This window comes from Balaenoptera musculus, chromosome 8, assembly GCF_009873245.2.
Source record: "Balaenoptera musculus isolate JJ_BM4_2016_0621 chromosome 8, mBalMus1.pri.v3, whole genome shotgun sequence".
Taxonomy (NCBI): Eukaryota; Metazoa; Chordata; class Mammalia; order Artiodactyla; family Balaenopteridae; genus Balaenoptera; species Balaenoptera musculus.
The window spans coordinates 103,082,429-103,100,844 of NC_045792.1; the positions used below are offsets into that span (position 1 = coordinate 103,082,429).

At 51.6% G+C, this 18,416-nt stretch overlaps 1 protein-coding gene and 1 long non-coding RNA gene across 3 annotated transcripts; one reads left to right on the forward strand and one right to left on the reverse strand.

Annotated features, from left to right (window-relative positions):
* On the reverse strand, positions 1-1,769 carry LOC118898731. Its single transcript, XR_005020810.1, has 3 exons — positions 1,575-1,769; positions 1,341-1,441; positions 1-130 (listed from the first exon to the last, which is right to left on the reverse strand). It is a non-coding gene; the product is annotated as an uncharacterized LOC118898731 (long non-coding RNA).
* Positions 1,770-2,138: 369 nt separating this feature from the next.
* Positions 2,139-9,715, forward strand: CDC42EP2 (CDC42 effector protein 2). Of its 2 annotated transcripts, XM_036859124.1 has the most exons (3): positions 2,139-3,125; positions 6,732-6,834; positions 7,324-9,715. In XM_036859124.1, exon 3 carries the CDS (start codon positions 7,656-7,658, stop codon positions 8,298-8,300), a length of 645 nt encoding a protein of 214 aa, XP_036715019.1. In that variant the 5' UTR covers positions 2,139-3,125; positions 6,732-6,834; positions 7,324-7,655; the 3' UTR covers positions 8,301-9,715. The 2 variants fall into 2 exon arrangements, with proteins under 2 accessions (XP_036715019.1, XP_036715018.1); XM_036859123.1 differs by lacking the exon at positions 6,732-6,834.
* The last annotated feature ends 8,701 nt before the right edge of the window (positions 9,716-18,416 follow it).

The following is an 18,416-nucleotide window of genomic DNA, read 5'->3' on the forward strand; positions in this document are numbered from 1 at the left end:
GTAATTGCAGGGCTGCCATGGCAACACTGGGCGTATCTGCAAAGATCCCGTCCATTCAGTAGAGCTGAGAGCCGCCAGCAGCCGGCTCCCCAGGGATTCCTCAGGCCCCAGCCAAGTGACATGACCGCATCTGTGAATGGGGAGAATGAACCACCTACCTGAGTGCTTGTAAAGCACAGAACCCAGTGCCAGGCACAAAGCGGGCCCTGGATGTGGGCTTTGTGGGGGCCGGATCTCTGGCTGGTGGCAGGAGAGTCTGAGCAGCTCGGGGAGCCGGCACTGGGTGGGAGCACGTCACATCCAGGTGGGCTTAAAACGGTCCCCAGAGTGCAGTTCCTGTGGCTTTGGGGCCTGGTTGAGAGGGCGGCTAGTCGCTGAGGGAGGGGTCCAGGGGTTGGGTCAGGCTTGGGGGCCAAATCTGCTGCTCTCTATCCATCCCCCAATGCTCCCCAACTGCACACACACACACACACACACACACCAGAACCTCTCCAAAGTGCTCTGGAGTTGGTTCCTGGCTTTGAGTGACCTTGCATGAGGGTCTTTGCCTCTGCAAGCTTTCATCCCTGTAACTTTGTTTTGCCACCAGCCCTGAATGGAGCTCCTGACCTTCCCCGAGCCCCTTCCTCCAATGGAGGACGCTCAGCTGATGGGCGGGGCTGCGCCTCAGCCTCACTCTTGCAGGCCCGGGGGGGTCATTATTAGAGTCATCCATGCATCATTAGACTCATTCCAGGTCAGGTGGCAAGGCCAGTCGCCACCCCCCAAAGCTCCCGTTATAACGTTTCCATGAAACTCCTGCCTACGGGGACTGTGTGTTCCCATCAACAATACACGCGCAAGTCCCTTATCTTGCTTGGGACTCATGTAACTCCCATTTTACAGGCAAGAAGGCTCAGAAAGGGACTGTCCTTTCTTCGTCTGTGGCCACAGAGCAAGTCAGCAGCACAGCCAGCTCAGAACCTGGGTCTGTGGCTCACAAGCAGTGCTCAGGGCCTGGCACCTAGCTGTCCCCCTACCTGGCTGTGTGTGGGAAGGAAGGCGGGGTGGGGGGTGACAATGGCTGGGTGAGAAGACTGAGTGGGGACGAGGGCCCAGAGCCAGCATGTCTTGCCACTTTCAGGCTAAGTAGATCACTGTCAGGGCCCGAGCTTCGGTTTCCATTTCTGTAAAGGGGGATAGTGATGCTGGTTCTGCCCACCTTGCTGGGCTCTCAGAGTATTTGAGGAGCTCAGGGGCAAGAGGCACTTGGTAAGGGGCACAGGCAAGCCTGGGTGGGTGGATCTTTGGCAGAGTCTGGGTGGCAGGAAGGGAGAGAGGTACAATACTTATCCACACACACGACAATTTGGCCCAGGGCCCCATTCCTCCACTGTCCAGGCCTCAGTTTTCCTCTGAGCCACCAGGCCAGTCCTGGCAGAATCCACCTGACTGATGCTCCCTGGGGAGTTAAAGGAGGGGCCAGGAAGGCTCAAGGTTAAAACCTGAAACTTCCCTGTATTAGTTTTCTATTGCTGCTGTAACAAATCACCACAAACTTGGGGGCTTAAAACAACACAAATTTATTAACTTACTGTTCTGTTGGTTTGAAGTCCAACATGGGTCTAAAATCAAGCGGTCAGCTGGGCCATGTTCCTTTTGGAGGTTCTGGGGGAGAATCTGTTTCCTTGACTTTTCCAGCTTCTAGAGGCCGCCCACATGCCTTTGTGGCCCCTTCCTCCATCTTCAAAAGCAGCAACACAGCATTTCTGTGTCATCACATCTCTTTCTCTGACTCTCCTGTCTCCCTCTTCCACTTTTAAGGACCATCGTGATTACATTGGGCCCACCCAGATAATTCAGGATAATCTCTCTATTTTAAAGTCAGTTGATTAGTAACTGTAATTCCATTGGCAACCTTAATTATTCTTTGTTATGTAACAAAATATATTCACAGGTTCCAGAGACTAGGACGTGGACATCTTTAGGAAGGGGCCATTTGCCTACTCCACTCCCCTTCTCCCCATCCTTCCCTCCCTTCTGACTTGGCTGATCCCCACCTGCACCCCCAGCAACCTTCCCTCCTTCAGGATGCCTTCCTGACCCCCTCTCCCTAAGAGTCCCTCCCACATTTACAGTATGGAAGCTTTCATCATCCTGGTCACATTGTACGGTCACAGCTGTCACCCTCCAGAGAGCAAGGTCCCCTCACCTCATTACCATCCACCCTTCCTTTGCCCCACTCTTCTTAGCACTTGCTCCCTCAGAATGGTATCACAGTCTACTTGGGGACTTGGGTTTCCTCCATTTCCCATCATTGGACAGTAGGTCCCAGTCCAGAGGGGGCTGCATCCCCAGCGACAAGAACAGCGCCTGGCACCTATAGATGCACAATTATCTGCTGAATCACTGAAAGGAGCAAGGGCAGAGTTCCCTTCAGTCTATCTCCAGCTCCTGTGCAGGGCCTGCCCTTCAGTAAATGTTTCTCGTACTGAATGAATGAAAGAGTGAATGAACCAACCAACCAGCCAATCAACTGATGTTGGAATGAGTCTAAGTACGGGTCCCACCCCAGCCCCGGAAGCCACTTAGCCTGACAGCAAACACGGGCATGGCCCGGCCACTCCACCCGCACACACCCTCAATGCCCTCTTTTCTAAGGGGCGGCAAACTCCTGAAAGCTCTCGGAAGTCTGTAATATTTTAACATAGGCGCCTCTAAGGCCTCATTCATTTCCTTAGTAGTCACTGAATACACTTGTGCGGGCGCCTCCCCGGACCCGGCCCTCCTAGAACCGAGAGTTTTGGTTCCGACGGGCACAGCCGGAGTCCGCGGAGTCCAGCCCGGGCACCCGACGCCGCCTGGCCCGCAGCCGCCCGAACTTGAACTGGACCTCCGGGCCCGCGCGGCTGCGGGACCCCCGCGCTGCGCCTCCAAAGGGGGAGCCCAGGCGGGCCAGGGAGTAGGGCGAGGCTGTGGGCGGGGCCTAGTTGGGGCGGCCCCGGCATTGGCTCCGCGGGCAGGGGGCGGGGCTTTAGGGGCCACTGTCAGCACTGTAAGTTCACAGCCCAGGTCTGTCCCATCGCCGCGCGGTCCAGCTCCTGAGCTTTCGCCGCCCGCCGGTCAGTCGCTTGAACGCGCTCAAGGTGAGTTCAGGCCGGGACTCTGCGGCCCGACCGCGGCTCCTAGGGAGACCCATCCTTGAGGCGCCCCATCCCAGCTCGCACCCCGGCCCCCGACTCACCTCCACGTAGATCCTTTCCCGGGTGCCTCGGGCTGCACCATGTTTCCCGCCCGCGCCTTGGTCCCGGCGGCCACGCCCGCGTCCCCCTCGGCCTGCGGTGCGCCGCGCATCCTGAACCTGAACTCCCGGTCCAGCCCTCCACACTGCGCCAGAGCCCCCGCCCCACCCCCGGGACCCGGGAGTGCCCTCCCGCCGCCATCCCCGCCCGGGCTCAGGGTCGTATTTTTAGTCGATGGTGAGGTGTCCTCCTATCTTTAGCCGTGGCCGCGAGTGTCTTGAAACGGATCCGAACTGCGCTGGGCTGCACTCGGGCAGAGGGCTGGGAGGGGTCGGCGCCGGAACCCGAACTGGGGCTGAGGAGCCGGACCCACGGGAGCCAGGGGCGGGGGCTGCACGCCAGAGCTCTGGCCCTGCGCCGAGCGGACACTCGGACATCGCCCAGGCCGGAAAGCACGGGGGAGGCTCCTCCCTGAGTTTGGATACCCGGGCAGGGTCCCGGATCTCTCCCTTTTCCCCCCTTTGTCGGGTTGTGAGACCAGAACCCCCCAAGAGAAGAAGATCCCGTAGACAATCCTCACCTGGTACGTCAACGTGCGGCTCCTTGGGGGACGCCCGCCTGGAGCAGGAGACGCGCTGGAGACCCGGGTGCGCGCCGGGAACCCTCCGGGACGAGGGGCAGTAGAGGGAGAGCGCGCGCCACCTAGTGGCCGAGGAGCCGAGCGCCGCTCCGCACAGCGACGCTGGGAGACCCCGCTGCCAGCGAGGGGGACTGTACGCAAGCAGGCTAAGTCCTGGCCGGCAGGCAGAGGCGGAGCCCTCCGCTCGGGGGCTGTTCATTTTTGGTCTTGTTTGGAGCACTGTCCCCGGAGAATCAAAATGCTTGAGGAAGGCCCTACAGCTATTTGCTGAATAAATATCGGGGCTGACAGTGACCCACTAACCCTGTCTTTGTACAGGCGCTCTCTCTCACTTGCAGTATGGCAGTAGGGTCTCCAGTAGCCCCCTGGTAATGGCTTTATTGTCATCCCATTTCATAGACGAGGAAGGTGAGGCCCAGAGAGGAAAGGTGTCTTCCCAAGGTTAGAGTGAGTTCCAGGTAGAGATGGGTTCAAGGTCAGAGGCCTGCTTTTTGAACACTCCTGGTGGAGAGTGGCCTAGTATTCCTTGTGACAGAAGGGGTTCTGCGTCCAGGAAGTCATTTTCTCTAAAGGAGGCCCTGGGCTCCTTCCAGAGCAAGCCCACAGAGCTGGGATGTCTCCCATCTGCTCCTCCCAAAGCTGCAGGAAGCCCCCCGTCCCAGGCCCCCAGAGCCTTGTCCTGATGGAGAGCTCATTCTCATATGTCTGGACACTTGCAAATTGAGAGAGGGGGCCAACCAAGAGGTAGGACTTAAATGGAGGAGGCCTGGGGACCCGGTGGCCCCAGCCCAGGTGGGAGCCTGTTTCTCTCCTGCTCCCCAAGCAGTTCACAGAGGTTGACACGGCCCACTGCATCGGAGCTACTGGGACCCAGCTACGTAGTAGTGCCCACTCTTCCTCTTACTAGCTGGGTGACCTCAGCAAAGTTGCTTAACGTCTCTCAGTTTCAGCTTCTGCCTCTGTAAAGGCCAGTAATGACACCCACCGTGCTGTGCCTGGGACGTTAAAATGGAAACCATGCAAGGGTAGCTGGAGCCTGGGGTCTTGTAGTTGCCAAATCTGAATACTTGGGGCTTGACGGTTGCAGTTCCCAGCTCTCCCCTGGTGGCTGAGGCTGGCCCAACCCTTCCCCCCAGCCTCAGTTCTCCCCACATCTGGAATTGGGTGGGTACATCTGGCTCAGAGCAAGAGAGCTGTCAGGGACGCCGGATTTGTTGTGGAAACATTCAGGCTGTCTTGGCGCCCCTGAATAATGGGAGGGAACTGGCCCAAGTTCTGGGCAAATCCCATCAGTTAGCCTCCCTCTCCGTGAGTGAAAAAGAAGGAAAAGCTACCCCAGGACTTCTCCTGCCAAGGGGACAGATAGGATGCATGTCAGCATGCCCCCAGGCCTGGCATGGTGGGCACAGATAAATGTTTGTTAGATAAAGGAGTGATGGGAGTCCAAGACTTCAGAGCACTCCCTGCCTCCCTCTCCTTCCCTCCAGCTCCTTCCAAGCTTAGCTGGAATTCTGCCACCGGAGAGTCATTCCTTTGTTTCCTATTAAGCTGCAGGTGCTCTGGGAGGGGCAAGATGTCCGGTCTCTGTGGCTCAGCTCGACTGACCCAGGGTGTCCGGTCCTGGGGTGGGGTTTCCTGAGTAAGGGCCTGGGCTGGGGGGTGTGTAGCTGGGACTCAGCCTCTCCTGCATCCTCTTTCCTCCTTCCTGCTCCCTCCTGCCAGTCCCCTCACTCTTCCCCCTGCCCAGCCTGGCCCGGGATGAAGAATGGAGCAGAGGAACTGGCAGAGGCCTCCCTGCTGCTGCTCGGGCGCTTCCCCAGTGATTTCCCACCTGCTCAGCCCCTGTTGGCCTGGGGAGAGTGGGCTCATCTAGTTACCCGCTGGGTGACCTTGGACAAGTTTCTTTGCCCTCCGTGCTCTGATTCTACACATCAGGCCAATCCCCCGCCGTGGGAACTAGAGGAAGTGCTTGCTCCACTTCCTTCTTCTGTCAAACCTGCACGACACCCCTCCAGAGTGTATTTATTTTTTCCACATTAAAAATATCTTTATTTTTTCTGACTACATGAATAATACGTGCTCATAAATAATACATGCTTCTTATTAAGAATTTGAGCTTATAAAAGTATGAACAAGAGAAGGAAGTCACCTGAAATTCTACCACCTTGAGAGAACCACCATCAACATTTTGGTGACCATCCTTTCATATTTGGCTTACATATATCGTTTCTTAGTAATGGGCCCCAGATATCCAGATATTAATTTTTTCTGAGGACAACTTTCCTCCCATGTCACAAACCCCACACCCCATCCCTGCCCCTACCCTAGTCTAGGTAACCCATATGACAACCTAGTGCCAGCCTTCTATATTCTTCTCTGTTCCTATATCGAATATAATCCTATGCAGACCTGTATATGTAGGTACACATACATGCATGTTCAGGGAGTGGGGAGGAGAGCCGGTCAATGTTTTCAAAAAATGGAATCTTGTAGACTACATTTTTTCATTTTGCTTCTCTCTCTCTCTGCAATGCCTTATGGGAATCCCTCCAAAATGTCCGATAGCTCTAATTTTATTTATTTATTTATTTATTTATTTATTTATTTATTTGGTCGCTCCGCGTGGCTTGTGGGATCTTAGTTCCCCGACCAGAGACTGAACCCCAGCCACGGCAGTGAAAGCGCCGAGTGCTAACCACTGAACTGCCAGGGAATTCCCTGATAGCTCTAATTTTAAAACGGGAATGATAGGAGGGTGGTTGTGATGATTAAATGAGATGTGTTTGCAAAGAACTCAACGAAATTCCAGGCACAGAGCAGAGCTGCCACCCCCCAAATATTTGTATCCCCCCACTCCATCTTCCCCTTAGGCGCTGGGGCAAAAACTGCATTAGGCTTAGGCCCTGCCCAGAAGGAACTCCTAACGGAGAGGAGGAGAAAAAGGAAGCTCTGAGCAGGTGACCTCACTTCCAGGTAGGATGTGATTGGGCCAAATGCGAGGTGTCGGTCGTTATGCACTGTTGGCTGAATTCCTGCTGTGCCAGGCCTGGGAGGGCAAGACAGAGGTTACAAGATCTCCACCCTCCATCAAGTCGGGAGCTGAGACAAATCCGTGAGACCCCCAGACAATCTGGCACTGGTCATGTCTTGGGCACAGTTGAGCGCAGACCACAGTGATGAGCAGAGCTGGGGACTCGGGGCAAGAGACCAGAGCCAGGGCTTTGTATGTGACTTCAGTCCTGTCGCTTAGGGTCCCCACTCATGGAGGGAGGGGCTTGGCACTGCTGATCCAGGCCTTGAGGTGCAACAAGTCTGTGAGTGAACACAGGCTTCGGCCAGGAAGGCTCCCCACAGGAGTGCAGCCCCACGTGGGCTCCCAGGGCTGATGAAAGAGACCCAGAAACGAGACAGATGCCTCTGCCTTTGTCCTTCTGTCCCTGACTTGTACCCTTGATGTTTCAGCTCCTCCGCCCTGGACCAGAGAAAAGCTGGCGAGGACGAGCCCAGAGAGCATCACTGCCTCCGAGCTCTGCGCCTTCCTGCTTCCAGTTTTCAGACGAGTTTTCAACCCTCTTGGGAGAAAGTGATTTTTGTTATCTCGATCCTCTGACTTCATTGATCGTTTATCTTTCTTTTCCAAATTCCTTGGGCCAACTTTGGTCACACCACACGCGCTTGGCAAGTGTTTGGTGTCTGGAAACCTCCCTCTGGGTGTTTCTTGAGGGTGGTGAGAGGAGGCAGCGGAGGCCGTGGTCCTGCAAGCAGACTGTCCCGGCCTGGCTGGTGAGGTCGCGATGTCCACCAAGGTGCCCATCTATCTGAAGCGCGGCAGCCGCAAAGGCAAGAAGGAGAAGCTGCGGGACCTGCTGTCCTCAGACATGATCAGCCCACCACTGGGGGACTTCCGCCACACCATTCACATCGGCAGTGGTGGCGGCAGTGACATGTTCGGGGACATCTCCTTCCTGCAAGGCAAGTTCCACCTCCTGCCGGGGACGGCGGTCGAGGAGGCCGAGGAGGATGGTGGCTTTGAGCTGCCCTTCCAGTTCACACGCACGGCCACCCTGTGTGGGCGGGAGCTCCCCGACGGGCCGTCCCCTCTGCTCAAGAACGCCATCTCCCTCCCGGTCATCGGCGGGCCCCAGGCACTCACCTTGCCCGCCGCCCAGGCCCCACCCAAACCCCCTCGCCTGCACCTGGAGACCCCTCAGCCTTCCCCACAGCCCTCCCCGCAGGAGGCAGGGAGTGTGGACATCTGGCGGATTCCAGAGGCTGCCTCGGTCCACAGTGGGCTGACCCCCGAGTCTGGGGCTGAGGAGCCCTTCCTGTCCCACGCCAGCTCCCTGCTCTCCCTGCACGTAGACCTGGGGCCTTCCATCCTGGACGACGTTCTCCAGATCATGGACCAGGACCTGGGCCACCTGCAGATCCCCACATAGGACCCAAGAATGGCCAGGCTGGGGTGAATGCCAGAGGCAGTTGGTGGACACGGCCCTGATCTAGAAGTCGGGGTCCCAAGGTTCCACCTGCGTGGTTGCTGGCCAGTGATTTCTCACTTTGAGCCTTTGTTTCCCTCCCTCCCACCCTCTCCCCGTGGACAGAGTGGCCTCTTTGCTTTCCCCTAAGCCCCACGAGGGTATGTGTAGACGTCAGCCCAAAGTGCCCTGTGCATCTTGGCCCACCCAGACCCCCACTGCCAACTGCTCCTCAGATCCCTTGGCCTAAGGCTCTGCTGAAATGGACTCTGCTTTTCACCTCCCTCCGCCTCAGCCCCATCAACGCCCTGCTCGGGGGTGGAGGGTGAGGGAAGACGTGGGGCACAGCCAGCTGGATCTTTGGCTCCGTGTCCTTAACTGGGAATATGGCATCAGTGACCGATGTCCCTCCGCCCCACCCCTCCCACATGACCGGGGGATCCTGGTTGCAATAAAACTTGCTGCTGCTGGTACTTGCGCTCGCCGTACCCTGCCCCTAGGCTCCTCTTGAAGTCAGGCCAGGCTCTGGGAGCTGTGGGCTGACCCTGGGGGAGACCCCAGCCCCAGAGGGCCTTGAACAGGGCGGGGCCTGCCTTCTGGAAGATTGTACCTCATTCCTAGCCCATAGTGAGAATGAAGCAGGAATGAGCCAAGTGCCAATTGGGGATATTCCGACATGAATTCGGGTGTTTGACAAGAGGCGGCCAAGCACCGGAGTAGGCCAGGAGCTGGCCCTGGGGGCTGGGGTTTGTCAGGGAGGCCCAAGAGCCAAGGAATAACCACAGGCCTGGTGCAGTGGGACCAACAGCTTCTCGGGCGCCAGAGGACTGAGGGAGCACACAGGAGGGCGGGCTGGGCCTGGGGCTGGGAGGGATCAGCCTTGCTCATCAGCAGACCCATCTCATCAGCGCTGCTTATTGAGCACCTGCAGTGCATCAGACATGCTCCAAGTGCTGGGGCACCAGACAGATGCAACCTCTGCTCTCCCGGAGCTCACAGTCTAGTGGGGGGAAGGATATCAAATCTGTAAGCAAGTAAATTTCCAACAGTGTTGAACACTATGAAGAAAACACCAAGATCGGTAATGTCTGAGGCAAGGGTGCGGTGGTGTCGTGATTCTGAGCCAAACCTGAGGGCTGACGGACTTATGCTCATGCATAAGCAAAGGCACTGAGGCACCTGAGTGAATGACAGAGAGGGTCCGACAGGTGGCAAAAAAAGCAAAGGTCTCTGAGTCCAACCTAGCCTTGTGAGGCTCAGTTTCCCCATCTCTAAAGTGCAGTCAGTGATACCTACCTAACAACCTTGCAGGGTCGTTAAGCAAATCAGGGATAACGTTTATTAGCTTGCACATGGAAGGTAGTCAAATATGGTTATGGTGTGGGACATAAAGGAACCTGGGGCTTGGGAAAGGCAGGACTGTGAAGCTGGAAAACTGGGTCGGAGTCGGCTTAGAACAGTTCTGCTTGCAAGGCTGAAGCTGAGGCCATGGGAGCTGCTGAAAGAGTTTAAGCAGGAGAGACGTGGGATCAGACCCAGGTTTTAGAAGGGTCACCAGCCAGGCCGAGTGGGAGATGGACCAAAGATCAAAGAGGAAGAAGCCGTTGCAGGAAGAGGGCTGGCTCCGCGTGGGGACAGTGGGGACCGAGAGGAGGGGAAGGTGCTGGGGCGGGGCTTGGTGTCTGACTGGTACAGACCACGTGGGCAGCTGGAGGCCAATGTCGGCCTCGGTGATCCCGTCTTCCATTCTCTGCTGGTTTTTTTCCATCCTTTTGACCCTACAAATCTCAGACTCCCACCTCACCCTCAGCCTTTTCTGCCCTTAGGCAGAGATTTCATACCAGAGGCAGAGGCAGAATTAGACCAGGAGGCATTTTTCTTGACTACCCTGATTTTTTTTTTTTTTAAAGATGATGCGTTTTTTTTTATTCTGGTAAAACATATATTACACGAAATTTACCATTTTAACCTTTTTTAAAATTTATTTATTTATTTTTGGCTGTGTTGGGTCTTTGTTGCTGCACACAGGCTTTCTCTAGTTGCTGCGAGCGGGGGCTACTCTTCATTGCGGTGCGCGGGCTTCTCATTGCCGTGGCTTCTCTTGTTGCGGAGCACGGGCTCTAGAGCGCAGGCTCAGTAGCTGTGGCGCACGGGCTTAGTTGCTCCGCAGCAGGTGGGATCTTCCCGGATCAGGGCTCGAACCCATGTCCCCTGCATTGGCAGGCGGGTTCTTAACCACTGCACCACCAGGCAAGCCCCCATTTCAACCATTTTTAAGCGTATGGTTCAGTGGCATTAAGTACATTCACATTATTCTGCAACCATCACCGCCATCCATTTCCAGAACTTTTTTCATCTTTCCGAAGTGAAACTCTGTACCCATTAAACACTAACTCCACATTTCCCCACACCCCCTGCCCCGGCCCCTGGCAACCACCCTTTTACTTTATGTGTCTATGAATTTGACTACTCTAGGGACCTGATACAAGTGGAATCATACGGTATTTAGTTTGGGGGTTTGTTTTATTCTTTTGGCCGAGCCTCACGGCTTATGGTATCTTAGTTCCCAGACCAGGAATTGAACCAGGGCAGTGAAAGCACCGAGTCCTGACCACTGGACCACCGGGGAATTCCCTATTTGTATTTTTGTGACTGCCTTATTTCACTTAGCATGACGTCTTCAAGGTTTATCCGTGCCGTAGCATGTGTTGAAATTTCATTCTTTTTAAAAGCTGAGGACTTCCCTGGTGGCACAGTGGTTAAGAATCCACCTGCCAATGCAGGGGACAGGGGTTCGATCCCTGGTCGAAGATCCCACATGCTGTGGAGCAACTAAGCCCGTGCGCCACAACTACTGAGCCTGCGCTCTAGAGCCCGCATGCCACAGCTACTGAAGCCCACGTGCTTAGAGCCCGTGCTCCGCAGCAAGAGAAGCCATCGTAGCGAAGAGTAGCCCCCGCTCACCACAACTAGAGAAAGCCCGCGCGCAGCAACAAAGACCCAACGCAGCCAAAAATAAATAAATAAAAATTTTTTAAAAAGCTGAATAATATTCCATTGTCTGTATATTCCACATTTTGTTTATCCATCCATCCATCAATGGACACCTGGGTTGCTTCTGTCTTTGGCAATTGTGAACAATGCTGCTGTGAACATGGGTGTACCCATATCTGTTTGAGTCCCTGCTTTCATTTCCTTTGGGTGTGTACACTGAAGTGGGATTGCTGGATCATATGGTCATTCTATATTTAATTTCTTAAGGAACTGCCATTTTCCATAGGAGCTGCACCATTTTACATTCCCACCAAACTTTGTTTTTAATCTGAAATTTTTGCCATCATTTAGAGAATAGGAGATGTTCTATCTGTAGTGGGATTTGAACCCACTGTGAGACCCCAAAGCCTGTACTCAACTGCAACCCTCTCTCCCAACAGGGGTTCAGTTTCAGACCCTGGTAAAGTGTGAAGGCAAAGGGTGGGGAGCTGAAGGCCAGCACCGTCTTACCTGCAGTTTCCCCCTCAGTGCTTGGGTGGCTTGTCCCCATCTGCCCAGAAGGGGAAGACAAGAAAAAGGACACCTTCCTTATAGCTTCACCCAGCTGGAAGAAGGCACCTCAGCTTGGACCTGAGGTGAGGACAGAGTGGCCATGAAAGAGGGACATTCTTGTCCTGGGTCCCCTGGAAGTGCTCCCCACCTACCTTGCATCAGGCATCAGACCAATGACCCTGGGAAACCACTCAGGGTTGCCATGTCTGGGTGGAGAAAGGGGACTAGATGGCGAAACTGAAGCATCAGACTAACTAAACTCGGGATACCTGCTTCACCAAGGTAGCCAGAGGCAGAGTGAAGGAATTTCCCTCTTCAACTTGGATAGTGCTATACGTATCCTACAGATACCACCCCCCACAAATAGGAGGAGAAGTTGTCGTTGGACAGCCAAAAAAATGACAAGTATGCCACGGGAATTCCCTGATGGTCCAGTGGTTAGGACTCTGCGCTTTCACTGCTGTGGGCCTAGGTTCAATCCCTGGTCAGAGAACTAAGATCCCGCAAGCCTCACGGCACAGCCAAAAAAAAAAAAAAAAAAAGACAAATACAAATATCCCTACAGTCCACTGTTTTAGATGTCCAATGTCCATGCATGTCCTTATTCTAGTATTTACTCTTAAAAATATCACAGGTATTATTTTATATTTTATATATATATATATATCATCCCTGGTATAATACATCTATGCCTCTGTCTGTCCAAAATACATTCACTCATTTCCCAAAGGGAGACAACTCACAGTCTTGTCAATGATCACATCCACTTCCAAGTCCAGGATTTCGAGATGATGTCCATTCCCCCTGCAATTCCTTTTACAGCCCATCTCAATATTTTGCAAACTATAAACTATACTGTAAAGTTAATTACCAATATACCCTATACACAAGAGTGGAGAGAAAGAGAGAAGAATGGGAGAATTAAAATATATAAAAAATACACTTGACACAGCAAGAGAAGAAATGTATGTAGACTTTTCTACAACAAAGCTTTGTCTGGTATGAATAACCTCCCTTCTTCACTACCCAGTTCTTGATACCTTTGCCTTGAACCTGCACCTTGCCTGTTCAGGGTTCTTTACCAGGTGACATGTCCTAAATTTTCTTTTGTAAAGAATTTGAGTTCTTGGTGGATCTCCCTGTACAGACACTTCCCTGAAACTTTTTATTTTGAAGCATTTCAAACCCACAGAAATATTAGAAGGACAGTACAGTGTACAGCCATACACCTTCATCTAGATCTGCCAGTTATTACCATTTTGCCTCATTTGCTCTATCTCTTTAATATAAAAACTTTTTTCCTGACCTTCTGAAAGTAAATTGCAGACATCATGACACTTCAGTATTTATTTCCATTGTCTTTCTTTAGCTTGCTTGGGCTTTATTTGGCTTCTGCAACGTGTGAATTCGTGTATTTCATCATTTTTGAAAAATTATTGATCACTTTCTCTTTAAATATTGCCTCTACCCCCTTTCTTTCTCCTTACCCTCTGGGACTCCAATTAAATGTATCTTAGATCTCTCTCTATATCCTCTATGTTTCTAGTCTAATTCTGTATTTTCTCCTCTTTTGTCTTCCATGCTGTATTAAGGACAAGACAATGTCTTCCTATGTATCCTGTAGTTCACTCATTCTCTCTTCAGCAGTGCCTAATTCGCTTTTTCACCAATTTATTTTGTTCTTAATTTTGGTGTTGGTATTTTTCAGTTGGAGGAGTTCTATGTGGTTCTTTAAAAATTCTGTTGTGACACTTCTTAATAGAAATTTGTTGCCTGCAGATATTTTTCCACTTGTCTTTATCTTCTTTAAACACAATAAGCAGCGTTATGTTATGGTCGGTATCAGGTAATTCCAGCATCTTAAATCTGTGTGGGTCAATCTGCTTTCTATTGTTTGCAGTCAGTTTTTTTTTTCTTTCTTAATTTTATTTATTTTTAGCTGTGCTGGGTCTTCATTGCTGCGCGCGGGCTTTCTCTAGCTGCTGCGAGCAGGGGCTATTCTTCATTGCGGTGCACGGGCTTCTCATTGTGGTGGCTTCTCTTGTTGCGGAGCACAGGCTCTAGGTGCGCGGGCTTCAGTAGTTGTGGCTCGGGGGGCTCTAGAGCACAGGCTCAGTAGCCGTGGCACACGGGCTTAGTTGCTCCGCCACATGTGGGATCTTCCTGGACCGGGGTTCAAACCCGTGTCCCCTGCGTTGGCAGGCAGATTCTTAACCACTGCACCATCAGGGAAGCCCTGCAGTCAGTTCTTGTGCATGGTTTCTTGTTTCTTTGTGTGCCTGATTATCTTTGACTAAGAGCTGGATATTGTATCTGAAAAAGTATTTTTAGAAATAATTTGAGGCCTTGGATGACAGTACACTCTTTCAGAAAGGATATTGCTTGGTCCCACATATGCTTCTTTCTGCTAGGTGACTAAGGGCATTATAAGGATGGGTCCACTTAATCCAAGTTCAAGGCTTGAGCTTCCCTGGACCACCTGGATAATATGATTCTGGACGACTAGTCCACAGACGTTAGGACCCCATCTTTTTTTTTATAAGGATTAATTTAGGCTGATTGTTTTTTTGTTTTTGTTTTTTTTTAATTTATTTATTTTTATTTATTTATGGCTGTGTTGGGTCTTCATTTCTGTGCGAGGGCTTTCTCTAGTTGTGGCAAGCGGGGGCCACTCTTCATCGCGGTGCGCGGGCCTCTCACCATCGCGGCCTCTCTTGTTGCGGAGCACAGGCTCCAGACGCGCAGGCTCAGTAATCGTGGCTCACGGGCCCAGCCGCTCTGCGGCATGTGGGATCTTCCCAGACCAGGGCTCGAACCCGTGTCCCCTGCATTAGCAGGCAGACTCTCAACCACTGCGCCACCAGGGAAGCCCAGGACCCCATCTTAAAGTGTGTATGTATTGGTAGTAGGGTATCTGACTTCTACCTTGGGCGGGCTCTGGGTTTTGATTTTGACCTTCCCCACCAAAGACCACCAAACAACAGCTTAGCTTCACAGTTATATCTTCCAGATCCGTAAATGTCCCCAGGACAAAAATTGCCTTGAATTCTGGGCTTACAGCTCTGGGCTTCAACCTCTTAAATGTTAGCTCAGGAATTCTTCAGTATATTACTAGCTTGTCAATGCTTTTAAGTTTTTTTTCACTTCCTCTGTTTTTTTAGTTTGTATTCAGTGGGAGGGTTGGAATTAAATACCAAATCAAGTGGGCTTCCCTGGTGGCGCAGTGGTTAAGAATCCACCTGCCAATGCAGGGACACAGGTTTGAGCCCTGGTCTGGGAAGATTCCACATACCGCGGAGCAACTAAGTCCATGAACCACAGCTACTGAGGCTGCGCTCTACAGCCCCCGAGCCACAACTACTGAGCCCGTGAGCCACAACTACTGAAGCCCACGTGCCTAGAGCCCGCGCACCGCAACGAAGAGTAGTCCCCACTCTCTGCAACTAGAGAAAGCCCGCGCGCAGCAACGAAGACCCAACGCAGCCAAAAATAAATAAAGAAAATAATTTTTTGAAAAATATCCAATCAGGAGCCTGTCTCCCTGAATGTAATTTTTTTTTTTTGGCCGTGCAGCTTGCAGGATCCTAGTTCCTCCACCAGGGATCGAACCCGGGCCCTCACAGTGAAAGTGCTGAGTCCTAACCACTGGATTGCCAGGGTATTCCCATCTCTGAATGTTATATTAAGCAGATCCCCTGGGTTTTGTTTATATTTCTCCCTGCCCCCACTGGGTAACAGCAATCCTATTTACCCTAGAGAATTAAAATCAGTCACCCCAGCCAACAATGGTACCCACTTTTTACTTTGCCCAGTGGCAGGTGGAACTCAAAATAGCCCATTGGCAGTCTCAGATCCTAATTTAGAGAAAACATTTTTGTGCCCCCTGGTGGAAGCATTCCTTCATTGGGTCCTAAAGGCTCTAGATCAGCCAGAGCCCAGAGCGGCAGGAACAGAAAACAAACATTTTGCAGAAGAGTCATTAGTTGAGATTGCAAGAGGCTGCACCCCGACTTCCACTCCTTGGTTCCTGTATGTAAGAGTAACACTATATATATATCAGTCACTGGTTCAGAGCATAGGGAGTAGCTATTGTTCAGTGATGGAGCATTTCTTAAAAGAATCCTAAAAGAATCGAAAGCCATTGGTGCTGGGCTCATAAACTGCCTTTCCAATAATAAAGAACTAGCCTACTTATCATTTCTAGTATTTTTTATTTAAAAATTTTTATTGAGACATACCTACAGAAAAGTGCACAAATCTTGTGTAGGTCAATGAATTTTTACAAAGTGAATAAACCTGTGTAACCCAGATGAAGAAAAGGAACATTACTAGCCACCTAGCGCCCCCCTCCCCCCTTGTTATTATCTTCCACAGGGAACCACTTTCCTGACTTCTATCCCCATAGGTTAGTGTGTCTGTTTACATAGCTTGATATAAATGGAATCATACGATATGTCCTCTTTCAAAATTGGTTTCTTTTATTCAAATATTAAGTTTTTTGAGATTCATTCGTGTTGTTGTGTAGCAATAGTTTGTTCTTTTCAATGTTGTTTAATCCACTCTAGTGCTGTGGGCATTTGGGATGCTCCAGTTTGAGGCTATTACAATTAATGCTGTTGTGAGCATTCTCATACAGGCTTTCCCATATATGTATCCACGGACAGAACTGCTCGGTCATAGGGTATGTGTGTGCTCAGCTTCAGGGCTCGCATACTGTCTTAGACAGTTCAGGCTGCTGTAACAAAGTACCACAGACCACAGACATTTATTTCTCACAGTTCTGGAGGCTGGGAAGTCCAAGATCAAGGTGCCAGCAGATTTGATTCCTGGTGGAAGTCCACTTCCTGGTTTGTAGACGGCTGCCTTCTTGCTGTGTCCTTACATGGCCTTTCCTCATGGAGAGAGATATTTCTGGATCCCTTTTCTAATTAGGGCACTAATCCCATCATGAGGGCCCCACCCTCAGACCTCATCGAAACCTATTTACCTCCCAAAGACCCCACCTCCAAATACTATCACACTGGGGGTAGGGCTTTAATATATGCATTTGGGGGGCACAAACATTCAGGCTGTAAAGCATACTTTTGACTCCCGCTTTGGAGTCACCTGTGATACCCACAATCATTTGGGGGTACAAGAGTGCAGCAGAATTGTTGCTGGGTGTCCTTCCAAGCCGCTGATACCTATTCTGCAAGTTTGGTGCAGGGTAGGCAATAAAAATACCTCTCAACTCTCATCTGCCAAACATGATTTTAAGGCACAGTGATGGTAAGATGTGTCCTGATTCTGAAATATTAAAACGGGGGAGGGGCGGGGAATAGGTGCATCTTAGAATTGCTGAAATAAGATATATTACCAGGACCAAAGACCAAGCCCTGGGGGCTCTGACAGTTACAGGTGGAAGAGAGGATGGAGAGCAAGCAAAAGAGGCTGAAGGTGAGCCTCGGTGACAGGATAGGATAGCCTCTTTGTGACGGTGTGCCTGTGTGATAGGCGGACAGCCAGAAGACTGCATGTCTCAGAGACCTGGAGAAGAGTTTGAAAAAGAAGGGAATGGTCAATGGTGTCATGGGGGTTGACAGGCTGATAAGGACAGAGAGGAAATCTCTAAATCTGTTGAAATGGAGGTCGTGGTGTCTTTGTTAGAAGATGTTTCAATGAACTGGGGGAACAAAATCCCCATTAAACTGGGCAGAAAGAGACTTGGAAATAAGTCAACAGAGATATGGAGTATAAACAGAATATGTGTTTTTATAGGGTGAAAAGAAATGGGGTGACAATCAAAAGCAGAATGGGCTTAAGGAAGGGCTCTGATTTTTTTAAAAGAGGATACTAAGCCATATTTGTAGACGAATTTGCGTGATTCAATAGTGAAGGAGAGGACTTCCCTGGTGACTCAGTGGTTAAGAATCTGCCTGCCAATGCAGGGGACACGGGTTCAAGCCCTGGTCCGGGAAGATCCCACATGCCGCAGAGCAACTGAGCCCGTGCGCCACAACTACTGAGCCTGTGCTCTAGAGCCCGTGAGCCACAACTCCTGAGCACACGTGCCACAACTACTGAAGCCCGCGCGCCTACAGCCCGTGCTCCATAACGGGAGAAGCCACCGCAATGAGAAGCCTGCGCACCTCAACGAAGAGTAGCCCCTGCTCGCCGCAACTAGAGAAAGCCCACATGCAGCAACGAAGACCCAACACAGCCATAAATAAATAAATAAAACTTTTAAAAAATAGTGAAGGAGAAATAAATGGTACAGAAGATAGTTGCAGGAGGGAAGTTCTTCATGGAGGGAACGAGCTTGGGAGTAGGAAGCAAGGGAGAAGAGGCGGGCATCAGTTAAGTTGGTGGCTTGATATGGTGGCAGGAAGGTGGGGGAACTTCTGTCAGACCCCCAATATTCAGGCCAAAGATCTGCCAGGTTCTGGGAGCTAATTTCCCCCTCCCTAAAATGGGCACATGTTTGGCAGCCCAAGTGGACTGTTCTCTCCTCTTACCTTCGGGTACCCACCAACCCCTGGCCTGTAAGTGAGGGTA

Bases quoted from the DNA above. Each gene is read 5' to 3' on its own strand.
- CDC42EP2 (XM_036859124.1), top strand. From the start codon at position 7,656: ATGTCCACCAAGGTGCCCATCTATCTGAAGCGCGGCAGCCGCAAAGGC.